At 37.2% G+C, this 21,977-nt stretch overlaps 1 protein-coding gene across 1 annotated transcript in view; it reads right to left on the bottom strand.

The window, feature by feature from the left end:
• The window catches only part of Ranbp3l (RAN binding protein 3 like), a 54,128-nt gene that overhangs the window by 12,303 nt on the left and 19,848 nt on the right, over positions 1-21,977 (bottom strand). The window contains exons 2-9 of the mRNA XM_026401792.2: positions 8,123-8,181; positions 7,183-7,222; positions 6,648-6,725; positions 5,759-5,833; positions 4,447-4,518; positions 3,800-3,942; positions 2,574-2,677; positions 884-965 (exon numbers count right to left, since the gene is read on the bottom strand). Coding sequence (XP_026257577.2) covers positions 884-965; positions 2,574-2,677; positions 3,800-3,942; positions 4,447-4,518; positions 5,759-5,833; positions 6,648-6,725; positions 7,183-7,222; positions 8,123-8,181 — 653 coding nt within the window. The remainder of the gene's footprint in view (positions 1-883; positions 966-2,573; positions 2,678-3,799; positions 3,943-4,446; positions 4,519-5,758; positions 5,834-6,647; positions 6,726-7,182; positions 7,223-8,122; positions 8,182-21,977) is intronic.

Below are 21,977 nucleotides of genomic sequence, written 5' to 3'. Positions count from 1 at the left end.
TCTTGGAATAGACTGGCATTGTGAGTTTGCCCTTTTAGTAATCTGAGCCTTTACACAAACTTTAAAGTCTCTGCAACTTCCTTAGGATTTTTGATGTAACCAGTGACCCTAAGACAAGCTCACTTCCCTAGGTCTATTGCAAACTTGCTCCTGGTCTGAATGAAAGCGGGAAAAGGCATGAAGGTGTGAAGGGCCACGTGAAACCACAGGCACAGTTGCTCCACAGTCTCCCCTTCACTGTACAATTCCCTACTACAGATTATGCTGTCTTAGAAATCAGCTCTGTGGAGAGCCAAGCAGCAGCTGCCGCATGCAGGGGGATGTTCAGTATTAAATAAGGATGAAAGTATTAATAGTCAGGGATTTTCACTTTGTAACATATTCCCCTAGGCAAGGAAAGACTGATATTCCTCATAAATCTATCAAAAATGTTGTAATAATGCTTTTTGATGTAAGAGCTTGAAGAGTAGAGTTGTGATTAACTAATAAGAATATACTGTAAAGTGATTTTTAAATGCATCTTGTTATAAAAATGCTATTAAAAACTACATTAAAATATCATTACCAGTTAAGCTAATCTAGCTATTACAGATAATTCTGAGATTTCCTTGGGCACATTTGGTTTAATACAAGTCAAAGAACTGTTTAATATCTCACATCAGTAATAATGTTATAATTATGCAGTTCCCTTACTCTGTGGGTTCCTGTCTAGCATTCTCTTGCTTCCCAAGAGAATCTTTTCAGTCAAAATAAGAAAATGTGCCTTTGAACCCGGGAGATAAAAAGTATTCTCCAATTTAACATTACTTTTAATTAATTTGTCTTCAGAAATTTGAAGTGACATCTCTCTCTATGGTAATAGAAATATATACCAAATTCTTACCAAAACTCTCTCCACCATGTTTTCTCCGAAGACAAACTCTAAATTGCAGCTTTTAAAAGAACATTTTCCATTTGGTTGACATCTAAGAAAAATAAATAAGTGTTTTCTCTTTTAAATATATGAATAAGAACATTTCATACCTTAGCCAGCAAAATAATCCAATGATTTAATGAATTTAAATAAAGCATTAATATTTCCCACTAACTTTTTTATCTGAAGTTAATGAGAAACTACAGAAACATTGAGGTATGTACTTTTATATGTGGTTTTCAAAATATCCACCAGCTGCTACAGCATTGGTGCCCACCCATACAAACAATCTCGTGTTCTCCCTGCGCTAGCTGTGAGATTAGCCAGGAGGGACCTTTTTGCTTTCCCTGCCCTGTCTCTCCAATCTCTAATCTGCATTCTTCTCTTCCCCAATGGCCAATGATGTTTTTAGCAGAGATCATCAGGGCAAAAGCAAAGCTGATCTATCCTGTCCATTACACTTGAGCATGCATTGTTTTAATTTTTTAACCTCCCAGATTTTTTTTTTCTTAAAGTTAAAAGTATTTTGCAGAAGCTGGGTGAGGTGATATACCCCTGTAATCCTAGGGATTTAGGAGGCTGAGGCAGGAGGATCACAAGTTCAAAGCCAGCCTCAGCAATTTGTCTCAAGATAAAAAATAATAATAATAAAGGTCTGGGCATGTGGCTCAGTGGCTAAGTGCCCCGAGTTTAATCCTTAATGCCAAAAATAAGAAAGTATTTTGCAGATGAGAAACTTGAAGACATGCAGCCCTCTCTTTGTAGGGAGATGTGTTCAGGGTTCTCTATTGCATCCCCAACCTGCACAGCAGACAATTGCTAAGACACCTGGATGGAGCAAGTGAGTCAATGTGTCACAGCTGATTTTTATGTTCTCTCTGATCCTTTGTCACCAGTACTGTTAAGAAACAATAGCTTTTCATTTTATAGGTTTATACCACTTCCCTTTTTGTCTACACAGCTTATGCCAATAAATAATAGATAATGCCAAAATAATTAAAAAGAGGGAAAAGGAATGCCAGAGAAAGAGGAAGACTAATCTAATAACCAGATAATTAATGCTTGCTTAACTAAAAGTTTAGTTATACCTTTTGAAACATTCTCACCCAACTCAAAGAGATAATTAAGACAATCCAGTACTAAATGATATTTAAATATCAGAGATATTTTTAAAACATTTTAAACTTGAGTTCTTATAAAATGTCCTTTCAAATGGAAATCTTGGTAGTTTTCCATACACTGTGAGAAAATTTTTTCTCATAAATGGTTATAAGGATAAAAGAAAGCAAGAATAAAACACTTCTGTTTTGTCATTACAATTTAGGCATATCCAATCCAAAAGCCTGAAATCCAAAATCCTCTGAGATCTGAAACTTTTTGAGCATCAATGTAACATCACAAGTAGAAAATTCTGGTGGACCACAGTGAACAAAATTACTTAGAATATTATATTAAAATGAATAAAATTACTTAGAATATTATATAAAATTGCCTCCCGGCTGTGTGCATATGAAACATAAATAAATTTTGTGTTTAGACGTGGATCTCCTCTCCAATATATTTCAAATATTCCAGAATTTTAAAATATCGAAAATCTGAAGCAATCTTTATCTAGTTCCAAACATTTCAGCTAAAGGATACTCAAACAACATTAACTTACCCTACTGATGTTGAACCTGAAAATTGCTGGTTAGTAGAAAGCGGAACTGAAATTCTGGCATTTGGTAAATTTTCACTTAATAAATGGGGATTCTCCTCAGAAATCTGAAAGAAAAAATCTCCATCATCAAATTTGTTAGAATTGCCTTACTATTTAACAAAGTGATAGCTATGTTAAATATGTTGGAAGCTTACTAGCTTACTATGTCCACCTATTCCCTGAGATATATATATACACACACACACACATATATAAACACATATATGTATATATGTATATATATATGCCATATATAGTGTGTATGTATGTGTGTGTGTATAAATATATATAAATATATTTTATATATATATAAAATCTCATTTACTCCTCACAGCAAGTGAATCTGTGTTCAGATGAGTAAACTGAGGTAAAGAACTTAAATAACTTGTCAACCCTCAATAGTTCCTCAGATGGCTGATGGAATAATTCTAATAGTCCAACTTCTTACTTTGTGTCTCCTTCCTCCTAAGTGTCTGTTTCTGCTGGAAGAAACAGCTAAAGCTATGGGAGTGGAATTTCTCCGAACCCATATCTGTAGGACCTGAGCAAAAGGGGAATCTTCCTAGAGAAGCTTAGAGTGAGTGGCTCAGAAACTTTTATTTTGAAGAGAGGAGAGAATTTTTATGTCTTCCAGCACCATCCCCACCCCACCCCCACCCCATTCACACCAATTACACTGTATAGGAAGTTCCCTGCTCTTGCTATCCATGAAGATGGGTCTGGAGTGGACCCCTGATGTGACCTAAACTGACAAAGCCATCCTACCATTGAACAGTTGGGGATGCAGTAAATTCCCCTTCCTTCTCTGATGACCAACTCTGGCCCCTTCCTACCTCACTACTTCTAGGATTCTCATAGGGCTCAATGCTCTGGAAGAAGACCTATGGGTTCCCACTGCCCAGTACTGTTTTACCACTTAGAGCAACCACAAGACTTGTTTCAGGGAATAACTCTCCAACCTAAGAGAGTAAGTTTAACAAGGTTGCCAAGCACTTTTTTTTTTTTTTTTTTTTTTTTTTTTTTTTTTTTTTTTTTTGCAGTCTATCCTGGTATTTTTCAAGTTTGGCAGCTACTTCAACAACAAAACAAAACTCAGGCAGCCCCGGTTCTGGATGTGGGGGTCTCAAAACAATCATGGAGAAGGATGGGGCATTAAAGCCAGTCCTGCCAGAGAGGGGAGTTCTCACCTTATGTTTCATCTTTTCTTTAATTTTGCCGGATTCCAAGGTATTTTGCTCAAATGTTTGTCCTATTTTTTCACAGGTTTGAGCTTGATGAGGTGGCTGTAAAGTAGCAGGTCTTAGAACATGTTCAGAATGCTTTACAGGACCTTAAAAGAATAGAGGTAAAGGGTCAACATATTTTTAGTGAAATTCTCCTTTTTTCCATATTTTAAACTAACATAATGCTGTTTTCTTTCTTTTTTTAAATATTTATTTATTTATTTTTAGTTTTCGGTGGACACAACATCTTTGTATATGATGCTGAGGATTGAACCCGGGTGCACGCATGCAAGGCGAGCGCGCTACCGCTAGAGCCACATCCCCAGCCCCATAATGCTGTTTTCTAACATCATGATTAAATAAGGGACTAATAATAACTAATGAAAGTCAAAATAGCCAGTGAACTGCCTACTATTCACTCCACGCCTAGCTTTTGCCCCAAAAGCATTCATTTTGACCATGGGACCTGGATTACCAAATATTTTTATCCTTCATATGTTGTCCCTCTGCCTTACCTCCATACATCTCAAAAAACATACATATGTATGCAAATGAAAATAAAGATGGTAAAATGTAAAATTATTGAGGTTTTTGAATTTGAAGCTACATACCTTGTTCCGCACTGTTCATGTCAGCATTCATTTGTACAAGACTTGATGTCATAAAAACATTGTTTTTCTTCACTGTAAGAAAATATTAAAATCAATAAATTAATTAAGATTAAAATTAAGAAAATTTAAAAAATTTTAAAATCAGTGTCAGAAGAGGTCATATAAAATTGGGGGTTTAAAAGCCTGGTCTGAATTGACCAGTAGGTGTCGCTATTGGCACTAACTGGCAGTGCCTCTTATTACAGGATAAGTTTTGCTTCGTAATTTTGATTACCCTAAGAGATACAAATGAAAATTAGATAACTGACAGAAAAGGCAGTCTTATTTAGAATCATAAATTTGAGCACTGTGGAAATTTCTGCAGACTATAAATTCTGAATCAGTGATAAACACTGTGTGCATGAATATACAGCTTGTACAGAAGTTATAAACTGTTAGCAAATTCTCCCTTAATGTAGTAGCTATGTACTTAAGGGATAACTTAAAGCTAGCCCATTACTTTATTCACAAATACACTAAAATAGAACACTTTGCCTCTGAAATCAGGCCCCCTATTTCTCTTCAAAGTCTGTAGCTTGTCAGCTGGGCTTAGAAGAGGTCTGTTAAGCTTGTGTCTCTTCTGTGTGAGAAAGACTATTGCTGAGTCCTGTTTGGAATTATTAAAGAAGAATATAGATTCATTCCTTTGAACATTCTGTAGTTCCAGGGAACAGAGGGATTAGTTTAAAAAGAGGTGAATTGTTTTTATTTTTATTTCTTAGTGGCAAACTTGAAAAACTTGTTCAGTAGAAATAAAATCACACAAGAATGGATCGCATCATTTTAATGTGAAGAAAGTACCTATCAATCATTTAAAAATATTTTTACTTAGTAAACTATTAAAAATTTCAAGGAAAGAGAAGTAATGTTTTAAATACTGAAAAATCTGTAATGGAATCACAAATTAAATATTAGAATATGAACCTAAAGCATAATTGAATATTTTGAATTCCATATAAACTATGGAGATGGAGGATAATAAATAAAGGAAGTTGCTTTTATTTTATAGATCTGCCTTATATAAAATGATACTACCATAAACATAAAGTTCTAAAAAACATCAAGTTCAAACTTTCTACCGCAAATAAACACATACACTGGCTGGATTTGTGGAGTTAGGATTCATAAAGTATACTTCTCTGCAAACCTTGTGAAGGCCTCTATTTGATTTTGTTAGCGTTTTATGAGAGTTGAGAAAGAAACCTTATCGTTAATAAGAATGATCTTGAAAAACCAGAGTGTCAGGCTTGAGGTTCTAGAAGCTCTTTATTACCTGGGCCAGAAGGGGGGAAGATTGGGAGGTCAGTGAAGGACGAAGATCTCAGGCGCTTCTGAGACAAGGTTGACACTAAAAGCAGATTGCAAACTTGAGTCAATAAAGAAAAGAGGGGCGTTTTTCCTTGTTTTGTTTTTTGATTTAGATTTTTGCTGTTTGGGAAACATTTTAGATGACCAATTCAGGAAATCTTCATATTTTATCAATAAAAAAAGAAAGCCTCTGGTGGGGATTATAAACTAATTTCCTTTCCCTTCAATAAATATTTATCGAGTGCTGACCATATGTAAGACACTATCAAGCATGAAGATGACCTCTGGGAACTCAAGGTGAGGAGACAGACCAACTGTATAACAAGGCCCAAAGCAATAAGGCCAATTAGGAGGGGATCAGAGAAGTGCTTTGATGTAGAAGACAGACAGACTAAGTCAATGATTTACTTAGAATAAGTGTGATAAAGTTCTTTTTAAAGGGTAGACATCCTTTTATTTAAATATGTGGTTACTTTCATAAGGGCCATTATCCCTAATTGCAAAACTAACACATGCTCACTACAGAAATTTGGAAACACAACAAAACACAAAGCCAGGGTGAAGATGGGGGACCAAATGACTTGCAATTCCATTACCTAAGATAACCACTGCTAACACTATGTAGTTTATGACCTTTTGGCATTTTTACCCCCAAAGCTGAAAGAATTCTTAACACATGGATCGTGAGCCACTACACAATCCATGTTATAACTTGTTGTTTTCACATTAACAATACATTATAAACATTGCCCAATGGATAGACTTTTAACATTACCCTTTTGGAAAATTTTTTGTTAATTTCACATTCAGATTAAAAATAGCCATGAATAGTTGATAGTAAATTTTATACCTACCTCCCTGGGATGGAGAATCTGCAGTACACAGAGTAAAAGATGAAGACCGTACACGCTTTCTTGAAAAACGATTACAGTCTGCAAGAAATTCAATGGGAAGGGTAACTGCTTGCAAGAATAAATTATCCTCAAACTCTGACATGGGAAGATAAACAGAGTTTGATTAATATGTTTACTCCTAATGCCCAGTTTTAAATATTGGATTGATAGATTGGTGGTTATAGACCCATAAGCATATTATATTAGTAGAAAACAACTAGAAATGAGTGGTTTCAAGAGGAAGTTGTGTGCACATTCTGAGTCTCCACTGAAAAGGTTTTTGGTAGGCCAAGTTGCAGGCGGTGAAGATCATGGGCTTTTAGTTGCTCACATCAGTGTTCTCAGGGACCTGCATGAATCTGGCAAAACAAAGACCAATCTACAGTATGCTTAAAAACAAGAATGTGTATTGTTTCATGCAGTCTGCCACATGCCAAAAGGCTTGTGCTTGCCTATTTTCCTTATTAATTTTGAAATACAGAATATGAATCATTACCAGGTTCTGCTGCTTCAAAGGGGGTGTCTTCCGCAGGTCTCTGAAAGGACACAAAGCTGCCAGTGAGAGCCGAGTATCTGCTGTTTTAGCATCAGATTTCTTGCCACTTTATAAGAATGCTTAGGCTCCAGGGTTATTCAATCCACCACCCCACCACCTACCACACACACACACCAGACAAAACAACTCACCTTTATTCACCAGGTTTGTAATCAGGAAAAAACCCACAAGTCTAGTACAGTGGTTTCAGATCTCAATGTCTACAGAATCCCTTGTGGGAATGTGTTTAAAATGCATATTTTTGAGGCACCCACTCTCAAGACTCTGAAATGGTTGATACTGGATAGGAATCCGCTTTTTTCATAAAGGATTAGAGGTTGAACTTTTCTTTATTTTGTCTTGGGGGTAGTGCAGCAAATGCCTTGCATAGTAAGAATGAATACCAAGACAATAAAAACAAGCTAAAGTGAGATTGCTGCTAATCTTTTGTTTGTCTTTGAATTGGAATGATTTCAGTGTAATGCTCAAAAAGGCAGATAGAGTCCATAAGGACTTTTAAACAAATATCGCAGTTCAGAATTTATTTTATACCCAGTTTTAGACCAGGTCAGTGAGGACCCATGTCGAGCCTTAGTCCTCCGAATCTCTTTCAGTTCCTCCACTTTTCAAATCACTCCAGATAAACATTATTTTAGCAAAAGCAGCATCTTATCCACAGCTTCCAGACAAGGTACCCTGTTTCAGCTAAACTAATACCTATAAATCCTATAAATCCCAGTTATATGAATATTCTGGAAGCACTATTCTGCTACTGGGGAACATAGGATAAACCTGTGCAGCAACGATGTCTTAAGTTAATTGCTAGATTCTTGAAATACAATTTTCTTTGTCAAAGTAAAATAGAAGAAAACAAAGTAAAAACAAAAGTGTCTCATCTTACCTTGAAAGTTCTTTCTCCCTTTTCAAAAACAAATATTGGTTCAGCAATGACAGATTTTTCTGTCAAAGAAAAGGAATGGGCAAGAAATCAAAGCATGCAATGACATTTTATTCACCACTCAAAAAAGATTTGGAGAAAAAAAAAGTACATGTATAAAGGCATGGATTGGCGTGAACATACTTTATATACAGAGATACGAAAAATTGTGCTCTATATGTGTAATAAGAATTGTAATGCATTCCACCGCTATTGTGTATTTATAAAAAATAAAATAAAATCAATAAAAGATTAAAAAAAGATTTGCAGAATTTTTTAAATTTTGTATTTTCCTTGCCTTTGGGCAAATTCAAACTATTTTACTGTACACTTCATATTTATAAATAATTTAATAGTTAATTACAGAAATAATACTTAGGGAAAATGAAGGTTGTATGTTTCTATAAGAGATAAAACCATTAAAGAACATGATTTAAATGTTTATGGAAAACAGCACAGAATTGCTTGTATTTAGAACTTCATTAGGACAAAGTGTCTAACATCTTTAAGAATAAAACATTTCAACAGGTGAAAAAATCTCTTCCAGAAGAGTTCTTCTGCTTTTTCTTTTAAATTTGAGACAGGGTCTGGCTAAGTCTACTAGAGTTGGATCTTCAGGTGTAAATGATATAGCTATACTGCATTCCATCCTTAAAACGATCCAAAAATAATTCTTATTTCTTTTACTAGAGTTGTCATATAGTAAACTATACTTTCAGTATTTAAATTAAGGATTGGTCTTCCACTGTGTTATAAAGTACATAAAGTTTGTCTTCAACCCTGCCAGTCTTATTAATCTTTTATATTTTCCCATCCTTTAAGTAAGACAATAGAAATTCTTTAATTCTAGGGTATAAGTGCATGATAACAGCTTTAAATATCAGCACTCCAGAATTCTTAGGAAATATTATCTGGGGTTAAAGCTCAGGCTCTGGAGTTAGTCACATTTCTGAATGTAAGTTAGTTTGTTAATTGGCTATATACTTTGGGTAAATTGAGTCTGTTCCTGGCAACTTTAGATATAATTACCTTGAATTTTTTAAAAAGTCTTAAAGAAAGAATATTAAATATTTGGCTTACCACCAACCTCCATTCTAAAACACACACCTGACGTTTGCTAACTGATGACATCACATTCTTAAGGAGTCCAAAGATGACCTCAGAACTTTTCTCAGTATGATAGCCATTACCTATATATTGCCTTGACATATATAAAGCAAGCTCTGAGAAATTTCAAGAAGCTACTAGACCAATCTTTAAATGCAAAAAGAGCTCCTACTCCCTAAATCTTATCCTATAAGAGAGCATCATAAACTCTGACAGACCACCCTTTGTGAATCTCCTGGGGCCACGTGAACTTGGGTACATTTTTTCCAATGACATAAATAAAGTGCTCATTTTTTTTCTCCCCTTGTGGTACCAGGTGCTTTACCACATCCCCATTTATTTTTGCTTTTTAAATTTGGAACAGGATCTTGCCAAATTGCTGAGAGTCTCAGCTAAAATGTTAAGACTGGCTACGAAATTACAATCTTCCTCCTCAGCCATCCAAGTCAATGGGATTACAGGTGTGTGCCATCATGCCCAGCAGGTTCCTAATGCAAATGCTTCCCATACTATCAGACCTCAGAACCCCAGCAAAAAATGTGCAATAACATCTGGGCATTCTCATAGGAAACTACAATTTAATCCTTTGTTCTTTCTCATAGCAAGCTCCTTATCCAGCAATTGCTTTTGATTTGAACAAGAGATTCTTAGTGAGTTTGAAAGTTATTGTGTGTTTTATTTGTGTGTGTGTGTGTGTGTGTGTGTATGTGTGTGTGAATGTGCAATATGAATTAGAATAAAAAAGTTGGGCTCTTATGAATTGGGTTTGGGACAGTCATCCTTTAAATAGCATGACTTGGCCTCAGCCTAGAAAAATAACATGCTGACTTTCCCTTCATTAAACACATGGCTAAAAATATGCAAAAGTAATCTTCAATAGCAGCTCGAAGTTTGGATGATATATGGTAATATAAGAAGGCCACCAAAAAATATTTATTGAGCATATTTTTTGTTGTTTTTTTGTTTTTGTTTTCCCTAGTCCCGGTTATTGAACCCAGGGGTGCTTTACTACTAAGCTCCATCCCTGTTTCTTTTCTCTTCTTTTTTTTTTTTATTTGAAACAGGGTCTTGGTAAACTGCTAAATGTGCCTGCACTGATACATGATCTGATTGACAGTGTATTAATTTCACTGAAGCCACCTCCTCTCCTTGACACTGCCCAGCACACTGGTTACAAAACAGATGATCTCCACTCTTCCTCTTTCGCTTTGATTCTCTCCCCTTCTCCAGAGTAATTCACTTGGCTCCAAGGACAGTGTCCAAAGTAAGCACTTATTAAGTCATTGGGAACATAGCAGACTTCTTACCTGAACCAGTAGCAGAATTTGAAAATACAAACATGGCTCTTAAAATCATGTTTTATTTGGCCTTTTTTTCTTTCTAGTAAAGTCATTAAAGCCATTTATTTAGCAAATAGGCATTGAGGAGTGAATACGTACAAACACTTTCAAGGTATTTTGAATAAAGCAGTAGAGTAGAGATGTTGTCCAACTGCTTCACAGATCTCAAGCAGTGGAAACAGAACTAAGCCATGGCACGCCAATTTAAATTCCACGGGGATAAAGCCTATAAAAGCGAGGTTCCAGGTTCCCAGTGAGTGACCAACAGCCTAGCTGTCTGTCTGGGGAATCGTGATCGGGTTCCCAGGAGAGGCGATAGAAAGGCAAGCGTTGAAGGGTAAGTACAGCGAGCCGGGAAGAGGCCAGCAGAGGGGAGTCCAAGCAGAGGGAGAAGCAAGAAGAACGTCTCTAAGGATGGATAGAACTTGGCAAATCCCAGTAATGACAGGAACCTGTGTGGCTGATACCCACAGAGGAGAGAGGACAAATGCTGCAACATGGGGCTGGAGATGCGGTGGGAGCTTTGTCAGGACTTGAAGTTCTGTCGTGGAGGTTTTCTTGTTTGTTCTTTTGTTTTTAAGAAAAATGGGAAGCCAGTAAGACAGAATTTGCTCTGTTGTTGTTGTTGTTCTCCTTCTTCCATCATTCCGTTTACTGTGTGGAAAACGGATAAGAGGGGATGGGGCTGAGGGAAAGGAAATAAGCAATCTAACTAAAAGGCCGCTCCACGTTCTAGAGGGGAGCTGATGTAGTGGTGCTTTGTTTCTTTGCTTAAAAATCTTGCATCTGTAATTTTTTTTAAGGGAAAAGAAATGGCCAACTTCAGGCTACAAAAGCCTCCGTGTACTGTTTATCAATCCCAAAGAAAGAACTTTGAGGACCCAACAGCAAGGGCCTGGGTATTTTATTAGTCACACACTCCTCGGTGGCAGCAGGGGGACAACGTGGAGGGCCACAGCACGCCTTCAAGCAGGGGGGAGGCCAGGATAGGTGGTTTCCCTCCGCCATTTCCCTGTTATCACAGTCTTTGGAGCCCTTCTTAATCCCATCAGGAAGAACAAGACTCCCTAGGTGCTGACTTGTCTTTATCCCAACAGGAATAACTAAAAGTTTAAAATATAGTCTTTATTATAAGAATTAATAATAAAAGGATGAAAAGAAATACTTCAACACCTGAGGACTAATTTTTTTGTTTTGACTGTTTTAAGGTTCACGTAGCATTCAGTGAATTTCTATATTCATTGTTGTTTTCTGAATATTTTATTAAGGGAAGATATTCACGTGACCCACAAAAAAATCACCTTGAGTACCTGGTAAAAGAAATCACATAAAGTGCTGTCTCTATGACTCAATCTTGGTTTACATGCTCCATAGTGGAGGTACCTTGTGGGTCAAGTGCTTTCAGTCATCCTATTAAACATAATAATTTAAATCATTTTGTGGATTCAATCTGTTTTCTGCAACTTATAGATAAGAAGACTAAGTCTTCGTTAAGTGACTTGCTCAAAGTCATACCACTGGCAATGGCAAATCCTTTAATTAAACCCAGTCCTGCATCCTCCAAAACTATTGATCTTAAATTCAACATGTCATACTGACTGTGTTAGTCAGATTTCTGTTGCTATAACAAAACACCTGAGATAATTAACTTATAAAGAGAAAAGGTTTATTTTGGCTTATGGTTTGGGAAGTTCTAGACCATGGTTGATTGGCCTATTGTTATGGGCCTGTGGTAAGGCAGTAGATTATAGTGGAAAAGCATGGTGGAGCAAAGCCAGTCACCTCATTGCCAGGGAGCAAAAGAGAAAAAGAAGGGATCTTGGGTACCACAGCTTCTCTTCAAGGGCCTGCTTCCAATCACTTAAAGACCTCCCTCTGGGCTCTACTTCTTAAAGATTCCACCATCTCTCAATAGCACCCTCTGAGGGAAAAATCTTCTAATACATGGTCTTTGGGGCATATTCAAGATCAAAACTACAGCACTGACATACATCATATCCAACACAGCTCTGCCAGAACAAGTCATATTCTAAATGTATAAGATGCATCATGCCAAGGAAAAAATAAGTATAAAATAGTAGCATATATACTTTTTCATCTTTGTCAGAGTTGATTGACACACAGGTACTTGCATTTCCTCCAGAAATCAGAACTCTTACAATAATTATGTGCTTTTGGGAATGGGGACACTACAAAGGCAAGGAAACACAATTAATAGCAATCAGACTTTGGAAGCTGGAAGGTGGAAGGCTCGGAGTCACTGAGCTAGCAAACTAGAAAAGCTGAACTGCAAGCTCAGGACAGCATTGGGCATGCCAGAGAGCAACCTGGTTTACCCCCGACAAAAACTCCAAAGCTCAGGCATTGGTACCACTCGGGGCTTTGGGAAGAAGGATGAAGTGTGGCTGAACACAGGAAGATGTTTCGTCTATTCAGCAGCAAAGCGGCTGTCCCTCTCCTAACCCAGAAAAGGACGGGAAGGTTATTCCCTAGAAAAGATAGAACATCAGCCTCAGATACAAACTGAAGTGGTGGCTCTATAACGAAAAGGGTGCGATTAGGTGAAAGTTTACCTGCCCTATCAGTTCCCTAATGTTGCTATAGACACATTTTCCCAAGTTTAGTGGTTTAAAACGATACAATTAAATATGTTACAGTTCTGGAGGTCAGACATCTAAAACGAGCTGGCAGGGCTGGGGGCTCACCTCTCACCTTTGCCAGCTTCTAACGCTGCTCTTGTCCCTAGAAGCGTGGCCCACATCGCTCCAACCTCTGCTTCTGCCTTGACCTCCTTCACTCTAACTCTGGGCTTCCTTCTTGGTTTTTCAACAACCCTATCCTTGCCCTGGGCTCAAATAATCTCAAAGAGTCTTCCCATCTCAAGATATTTAACTTAATCACATCCATAAGCTTTTGTTTGCCATGGAAGGGCACATTTTCACAGGTTTGGGGATTTAGCATGTGGACGCATAAAAGAGACATCATTCTGTCCGTGATGTATGCAGAATGTGCAGCCCTGATTCTTCTCAGCTCACAGAATGCTGGCAGCCAGGTCCATTTCCTCCAAGCAGGGAACTGGAAGATTTCCTAAAGCTATTGACAAAAAGGTTCCCCAAGGAATGGTCCAGCCAGATACTGAGTCCCCGTTTCAGGTACACACAGCTGCCAGACAGCTTTTTAATGCCCCTCTCTTAAATACAAGCAGGTTGTCAAGAACCACCAGACATAGGACACGGGATTAAAGAACCAAACAGGATAAAAGTAAATTGAATGAAAAAAAGACTACGTAGGATTTTACACATGTAAATACAGATATATCATGAGAACTCTCACAAATATTTAAGAGCCATGACATAAACACAGAACTCTATTTTTTAAAAAAGAGAGTAAGAATAAGCCCTTAAAAATTATATTTAACAATAGAATAGTAAAGTCCACAAAAGAATCAATATTGATCAAAACAATTAATAGAAGATTTAAAAAATAAAGTTAAATAAATATCACAAAAAGCAGAGCAAATGAATGGAAATTAAAAAATAGAAGAAAGATATGAGAAAACCCAGATAGTCAGCTCAAGAGTCACTTCAACACCTGCCTAATAGGAGCTGTAGGAAAAAGAATATAGAAAACAGAGGGAATGAAATCATCAACAAGTAGATCATTAAAATTCCCCCCGTTGGAGGACATAAGTTTCCAGATTGTAAGAGCCCATTCAGTGATGAGGACGTGAAAAGGAACCACATCAATGCATATTATAAAATCCTAGAACACCGTGGACGATGAAAAGGTCCTAATGGCATCCAGAAGGGAATAAAATAGGTCACACATACATGGGCCAGGAATCAGAATGGCTTTAGGTTTCTCAACAACACTAGGAATAGAAATCAAAGGGACAATGTTTTCAGCCCTCTGAGGGGAAATGATTTCCACCCTAAAATTATATACTAAAATAAACTGTTAAGTGTGATGATGTGATAAAAACATTTCCAGACTTCAAGGTCTCAACCTATATCTCTCACACCTACCCATTGTCAGGATCCTTCTGGAGAAGGTGCTCTACTGAAAGAGCTGGCAAACTAAGGATCCCAGAAACAGGAGACACCACTCAAGGGAGATGAAGGCAGTCTCCCTGGTGACAGTGAGAGAATGTCCCAGAATGACAGTAGTATACCAAACATAGGCAACCAGGCCAGAAAGGGGGAGACTTCAAGACAGAAAACTTCAAGAAGAAGGGATAAAACTAGTTGCATATCTCAAGTGATTGAATATTTTGGAAGGATATTTAGGAAACTGGAGGAAAATGTGGGGATTGACTGGTGATATGTAAATGAAGGACTAAGAAAACAACAAAAAAATATGATACAACTACAAACTCCAGAGAAAACAAAAAGTTGGACAAGAAAGGAAAAGTAATTGTAATACATTACGAGACTCAGCTACATAGCGTCCACATAGTCACAACAGTGTCAATATGAAATACTGACCTGATTAAACTTAGAACAATTTTGAGAAGATGGGGAAGCCGAAGGTATGCATGTGTGTGGTAGCAATGGTGGTGATCACAGGGTCCAGTCAAATCTATAAAAGGGGGTCAAATTTCTTCATAGTAATGAATCAAGAATGCCTAGACATAAGATAAACAGCACTATATGCATGATATTTGGAGATGCAGAGGTAAATATCTAAAGAAATAGCTATGAGGGATGAATGCTCTTGAGTCTAGGGATCAAGAAAAGTGAAAGTAAGGGGCTAGGATTGTGGCTCAGCGGTAGAGCACTTGCCTAGTACAGGAGGGACCCGGCTTCCATCCTCAGCACCACATAAAAATAAAGGCATTGTGTTGTGTCCATCTACACCTAAAAAATAAATAAATATATAAAAAAAGAAAAGTGAAAGTAAAGGACAAGAAGATTGCTATTCAAAAAAAAGTCGTCTAGAACCATTTTTATTTCTTAAACCACACATATATGCATAATTTTGAAAACTAAAATCAAAATTTGAAAATATTCCTTTTCTATCATAATGTCAGATGTCCATAATTAGAGGACAAATCTCATGCTCTCTGCCGAGGATAGACCTCTTACTGAGTTATACTATCTAGCAAGCATCTATCACCTTATTTCTTGGGTTTTACTTTACTTTGCATTAAAATACATGGAAATAAAGGTGTGAGCAAGACGGCATCACTGAATTCAGAAAGCAATTGCTACTGGCTCAGAATAATTGTAGATCTGCTCTTTATAATGCCATCTAAACCCTGGGAAAGCATTTTGTGTTCTGGCTTTCAACTTTACTCAAAACATTCAATCAAGTCACTACATAAGAATTTAGCTGAATGTTATGCATATATGTAATAGTTTTGTTTCTCTGGATTCCCAGGTGTCATCCTAGTCAGTGCTCTAAATAATTATGAACTTATTTTTCCCTCTTTTAATATGTACCACAATACCCCCTTCCAAATTTCAGGTGGGTAGTAAGATGTTGTTCCTATCCTCTATTTCTATATTTTGATTGACACTAAGTCTCTGACAAAACTATTTCAACTAGGAAAGTAATTGGAGGATTTTGTTTACTAATTATTTCAGAAGAGGGGGTTTGCAAAGATCTAGTGAGCTAAAAGAAGATCCCCAAACCTGAAGAAGACATTAAGAGTGGAGTACCTGTGGCCCAGAGTCCCAGTGGACAGGGAGACAGGCAACTTTGAGAACTCCCCAAACTATCTGCTATACAGCTTCTCCCACTCTTGAGAATGGCAGACATTGTATTGCTGCTTGATAGTTTAGGGAAGATGGAAACCAAGGTATCCACCCTGGATAGAACCATGGTATTCAAGCCAGCGCTCAAAAAAAGTTGTGGAAAAAAAGTCTTTGTAGAAAAAGGATGGCAGTAATTCCTACCTAATGGGCCACTTGTAATTTCTACCAAGACTGGAAATGATCCATTTGGACTATATCCCTGGTAGCTCTGCCCATTCCTTTCCCTTTCTTCCTGGACCTTTCCACATGTCTCTGCCACATCCTCTTCTCTAATTTCTTCTTGGGTGCTGTCTCTCTCTGTTCCCAATACTTTTGCCTAGGTCCGTGTCTTTTTCAATCTCTGTCGCTTGCATCTGGCTTTCTGGATGGTCAAAGCAAAGCTTTGAGGAGCCTTTAAGTAAGATAGTCCTAGAGCTGTGTTTTAATCAAGCTACTCCATTCTTAGCTTTTTAATTTCTCTTTCTGAATGAATTTTATAAGGGTTGTTATGAAGATTAAAGCAATGGAAGCATGTGAGAGCAGCTTTCTCTTCAATCCTTTTTGGAGCAAAGCAGACTATTTCTTTACTTGTCATCTATGTATGAATATATATATACATACATACACTTATATACATATATATATCTCGCTATCTCCCACATAGGCACTTATCTCCCTACATATCCAGATGTGGAATCTCTATACATAATACACATCCAGAAGCATAAAGCAATATGTCAGGCTACAGGGTGCACAGAAGACCCTCAGTAAACTTGGATGCCTTTCGCTTGTGCCCTCTAGTCCTGTCGAGTGCGCTCACCCAGCTCTGGTGGAAATACCTCATGGTTCTCCAAGTCTTTCTTTTACTTTTCACTCACTACCTTATTTTTACCCCTAGTTTCCTCTTCATCTCTCCCTTTTGTTCCTGTACCTTTCTTACTTTTTTTATTTTTTAATATTAGGAAATTTCTTAACTCAGGCAGTGGCCCATAAGTAGTCTTAGAAAGCCTTGCTTCTCAAAGTGTGGTCCGGACAGACAGCAGCACTGATGGGGAATTTGTTAGAGATGCAGAATCTCAGGCTCCGCCCCAGACCTTCTGAGTCAGAATCTGCACTCTACAAATTCCCTGGATAAGTTAGGGATGTATTAATATTTTTGAAGGAGTCCTCAAATACATACCCAGGTTTCTGTCAAGTGAGATCAAATCCAGAAAGACAGCAATGGAGACTACTGGGGTTATTTACTAAACCCTAAACCTGCAGGATGTTCTTAGTAATCTGGCAGAAATAGAAACTGATTCTAGTGTTCCCAAATAGAAAATAATTTCTATTCAAACCATATACTATGACTATTATGATTTAATGTAAGATAAAGCCAAAGGCTACTCTGATGACTTAAAAAGAAATCCCTACAGTAAGGATATTAAAATATCCATATTGATATTGAAATTAACCATTCAGATTTTCCACTTGAAGTCATGAATGATTTCCTCTCAGATGCAAAAGTTTGTTTTCTGTTGTAATAATATGCCTGAAATCTGGCTTTTTAAATGAAAAAATAAATAGAAAATGCCACTGTGTGAGATTATTAAATGTTAATTACAATGTTTTTGCAAAGCAAAAATTTAACATGGAAGCATAAATTACATCAAAAGCATTTGTCATAGTTCTAAGATTCTTCAACAAGAATTTGAAACATCTGAATTCTTAAATGTGAAAAATGACATTATCTGTAGGGGGAAAAAATAGACAAATCATAGCAGTTGCTCTCAATCTTTGCATGGAACCCAGGGAAGAAAAAAAACAGAGGGTTTGCATCACAATCTTGATTTTTTTTTTTTAAAGAACAAACAAAAGCCCAAAGCTATATTAAAATCTGCTAAAGGTTTTGGACAAAGGACAAAGTGTAGCCCCAGGAGAAAAAGGGACCTGTGCCAATTCACAAAAGAATCACAAGCACAAGGTATTCTCTATTTATTTCTAGCCATACATGGGGAGCCCTGTAAAAATGCAAAAGGATTGAAATAAACAACAAATTACCCATAAAACTATTTTTTTTAAAAAAATATGTCTTTACAGAGGTGGTGTTGGGACCACCGGGTGACATTCTTAATTGTGATGGGACTCTCTGGGTTCTATTTTATGAGATACTTTGTACTGACTTGAAGGTAAAATAATCAGGATCCCAGGGGGCAGTTTACACAGCAAGTTTCCAGGTGGACTCAAAGCACTAGCTCTGTTTAAGACCCTATATGAATGGACCTCCTGCAATGACCACAGCCGGCTCCCCCTGCTGAAGGTCAGACCAATTTCATGTACTGTCAATAACAGCTATTTGTTTAAAAAAAAAAAAAAGCCACAGACATATAGGAAATAAAAGGGGGAAGCCCTTATTTCTTTTCATCAAATTCTGAAGTTTTAAAAAATGCTTTAAGTATTTATTGGAAGTGAAGTTATAAACTGCCAACTTTAAGAAATCGGCCATTTCTTAGTTTGGATTCATTTATGAGAAGCACACACTAGAGGAAAAAAGAATCAACATGAGAATAAAATGAGGAAAGTAGCTACTCTTCTTGTCAATCCCAAGTTGATGAAGAAAGCATTCATTTTAGAATGGGAATCATCTCACAAGAGGAAGTTAGAAAGGACAGAAGGAACCCTCAGTCCCACTGATACAACCATCATGGCCAGACCTCTGTCTAGTCCATCCCATTTCCCCAACTCATCTTCTGCTGATGATCATCAAGGGATCCATTCATGTAAGTTCCAAAGACTCAACTTTTTCCTTACTGATTTGTGCATTGGTCTAGATCTAGACACAGACCAATTTTGAAAAACCAAGGCACAGGGTTAAGAAAATATCTAATGTGCTCAAGAACAAGAAACCTCAGAGGCCATGTTAAACACATGCTGTTTTGCCATTCTGGAAATAGAACCAACTCCTGAAAGTTCTATTGAATGACTTCTCACCCCCATCTTGACTCCAAACTGCATTGCCTCATTTATAATCCAGTCAGACGTGGTGGAAGGCTTTAGCCTGGTTCTTAATTTCATTTTCATTGTAGAACCTTGAGGTGTGCAGCAGTAACAATTCAATTGAAGAAAAATTATTCTCATTTCTTAAAGTCATTTCCTTCACTAATGTCTTTATAGAGGTTTACAGGTTCTTAAATCCAAAGAATTTTAATTATATTATTCCATTCAGAATATCTGGCAGAAGTACCCCGTCAAATACCATAATGTCAGAAGAAATTGGCTTTATAATTTTTGAGAATATTCTGTAATTGATCCCCAAAGACATAGTCATTGTGTGACTGTATTGAGAGTGATCAGGACTAAAATGATTTCATGAGACCTTCTTTGTATTTCAGCAGAGCATTTTCAATGATATTACAACATGCTCCATTACATTTCGAAGTTGTTTCAGTGTCAAAACATTACTTTTGAATTATTTCTTTTTCTCCCTTTTAAAAGACAGTAGCTAGCATATGAGATGCTTGTGAAGGTTAGGACTACTCTGTGCACTTTTGCCTCTTGAAATATTAGTATAATCTTAACAAGTGCTTAAAAATATTAAATCTTGCTGATCTCCCAGGATGTTTCTTTTATGGACTGGCATAATAGGACAACTTATAATTAGCATCATATTTTACCTATTATGAAACATTTAAATATATTAATATTTGGTGAATAAATGAATGACTACTAGGAGCCAGAAAATATAGTTTTAAAAACTTAGGTTTTGGAAAAAAAAAAATGGACCTGGATTCAAGTCCCTCTCCCCTTAATTTGCTGCATGAGTGAGGCCAGGTTTCCTCGTCTGTGAAATGGGGAGCATAAGGCCTACCTCCCAGAGTTACTGTAATGATTAAGCCAGGTCACTCATGTCAAATGCCTAGCACAGAGCCTGGCTGTAAGAAATGCTTAGTAAGCTGCAGCTCTAATTACATGATATGATCCTCCAGAGGTAAGTTATTAAACCCTTTTACTCAAGAAGGAACTAAAGCTCTGAAATGACAAGATATGCCCCAGGTCACATGAATGGTACTTAGGGATCTGACACTAAAACACCACGTGAGAGATGACTCCAACTCTCATGGCTTTTCCTTTAAGTTAGCCTCTCTCAGGGCTTCCACTGTGAGTTCATTGTGAGCTCAGCTTCTTCTGTTCTAAAGGGTGACTTGGTGAGGGTATGATGTCTCTCTCCTGCTCCCATGGTTCTGTGCAGACCTGGTGGAGCCGCAGTCCCAATCTATATGGGTCTTCCTACCCTTTCATGTCGCCATCTGTAAACATGCAAGGTGCTTCTCTTATTCTTGCCATTATTTGTTCATAATCTGACTCCAATGAGGTTCGTTCAGGAATGTCTGTAGGCAAATGGCATGGTGTTTCTAACAATTTGAAATCTCCATATCAATATTTATTTTTAGCCACTGGCAAAAATGACAAAAAATATATTACCCTTGACAGAGTACATCCATTTCTCTATAATTTCAGGTGTTATTTTGTCTGTAAATAACCCTGTTGCTTGTTTTTGTGATAAGGGTACTTATCATCTTTATTTGAATTTGTTTTATGAAGCAAAATTTGGGACTTCTGAATTGTTAATGCCAGGAAGATCTCTACATCACTCCCTCATTTAGGCCCAAGGGCTGCTAACAAAGGTGCAGCATGTGTCCTAAAATGGGCGTGGTCTACCAGTACCATTTGGAAATGCATATTTCATTTGACAGCACTTGTAATCACATTCTCCTCAGAATATATTGCAGTGTGAAAATGCTCCCATATGTTAGAAGTGGGTCTCTCCATTTTGCTGAGGGATGGGAGAATAGAAATAAACCCTAGGTTCCAAGGGATGTTGAAATTATATATATATTAAGCAGACACAGATGCATGTTCAGAATGGTATATTCTTAAAGTTGATTTTATATAGTTCCCTAGTAGTGTTTACTGCGAAAGCTGAAGAGGTGATTTTTGACACAAAATATCATATTAATAAGAATTAAATCACTATTTAATATCTTTGTGTATTGAACACAGATAAATTTAAACTCTTCTTCAGTGGAGAAACACTCTATTTTTAAATCTCTCCATGGATTCCCAAAACACAGACCAGATGGAAAAAGGATTGCAACGTCTTCCAATTCCAGAGCCCTTTTCCTGAAACTTATTTCTCCTTGTCTTGAACTTGGAGCAAGGAAGGAAAAAGGTTTTTTTGCTTGCCCGTTTTCATAGGAATAAATGGATGTTGTTCCACTGAGAACTAGTCTTTGAAGTCCGAGTCAGAAAAAAAGAAGCCAAGCTGCCAGCCAAGCCCTCCTGGCATCCAGAAGGCCTGTGTCTCTTCTCCTCTAGGAACCTGCAGAGGCCCTGAGGGCTTCACTCAGCTGCTCCTCTGTCTGAAGAGTGAGCTACCCTACCAGGCCCCAGGGACAGGAACAGAATGGGCAGAATGTGTTGGCTGCCGCAGGTGGTTCTGCACAGGTATCTTATCACATTGTACTAGGACAAGTTTGGAGAAGTAAAGGCCAGATAGTCATTTATATACGTGAAATAAACATTTTGCTTGTCATGCTAAAGAAAATTACAAAAGAAATATTTTTCACTCTTAAAATTTATGTGATTTTTTAAAAAAAA

This window comes from Urocitellus parryii, chromosome 1 (genome assembly GCF_045843805.1).
Source record: "Urocitellus parryii isolate mUroPar1 chromosome 1, mUroPar1.hap1, whole genome shotgun sequence".
Taxonomy (NCBI): domain Eukaryota; kingdom Metazoa; phylum Chordata; class Mammalia; order Rodentia; family Sciuridae; genus Urocitellus; species Urocitellus parryii.
Note: the sequence above shows the minus strand (reverse complement) of the source record. Positions and strands in the feature narration are given on the sequence as shown.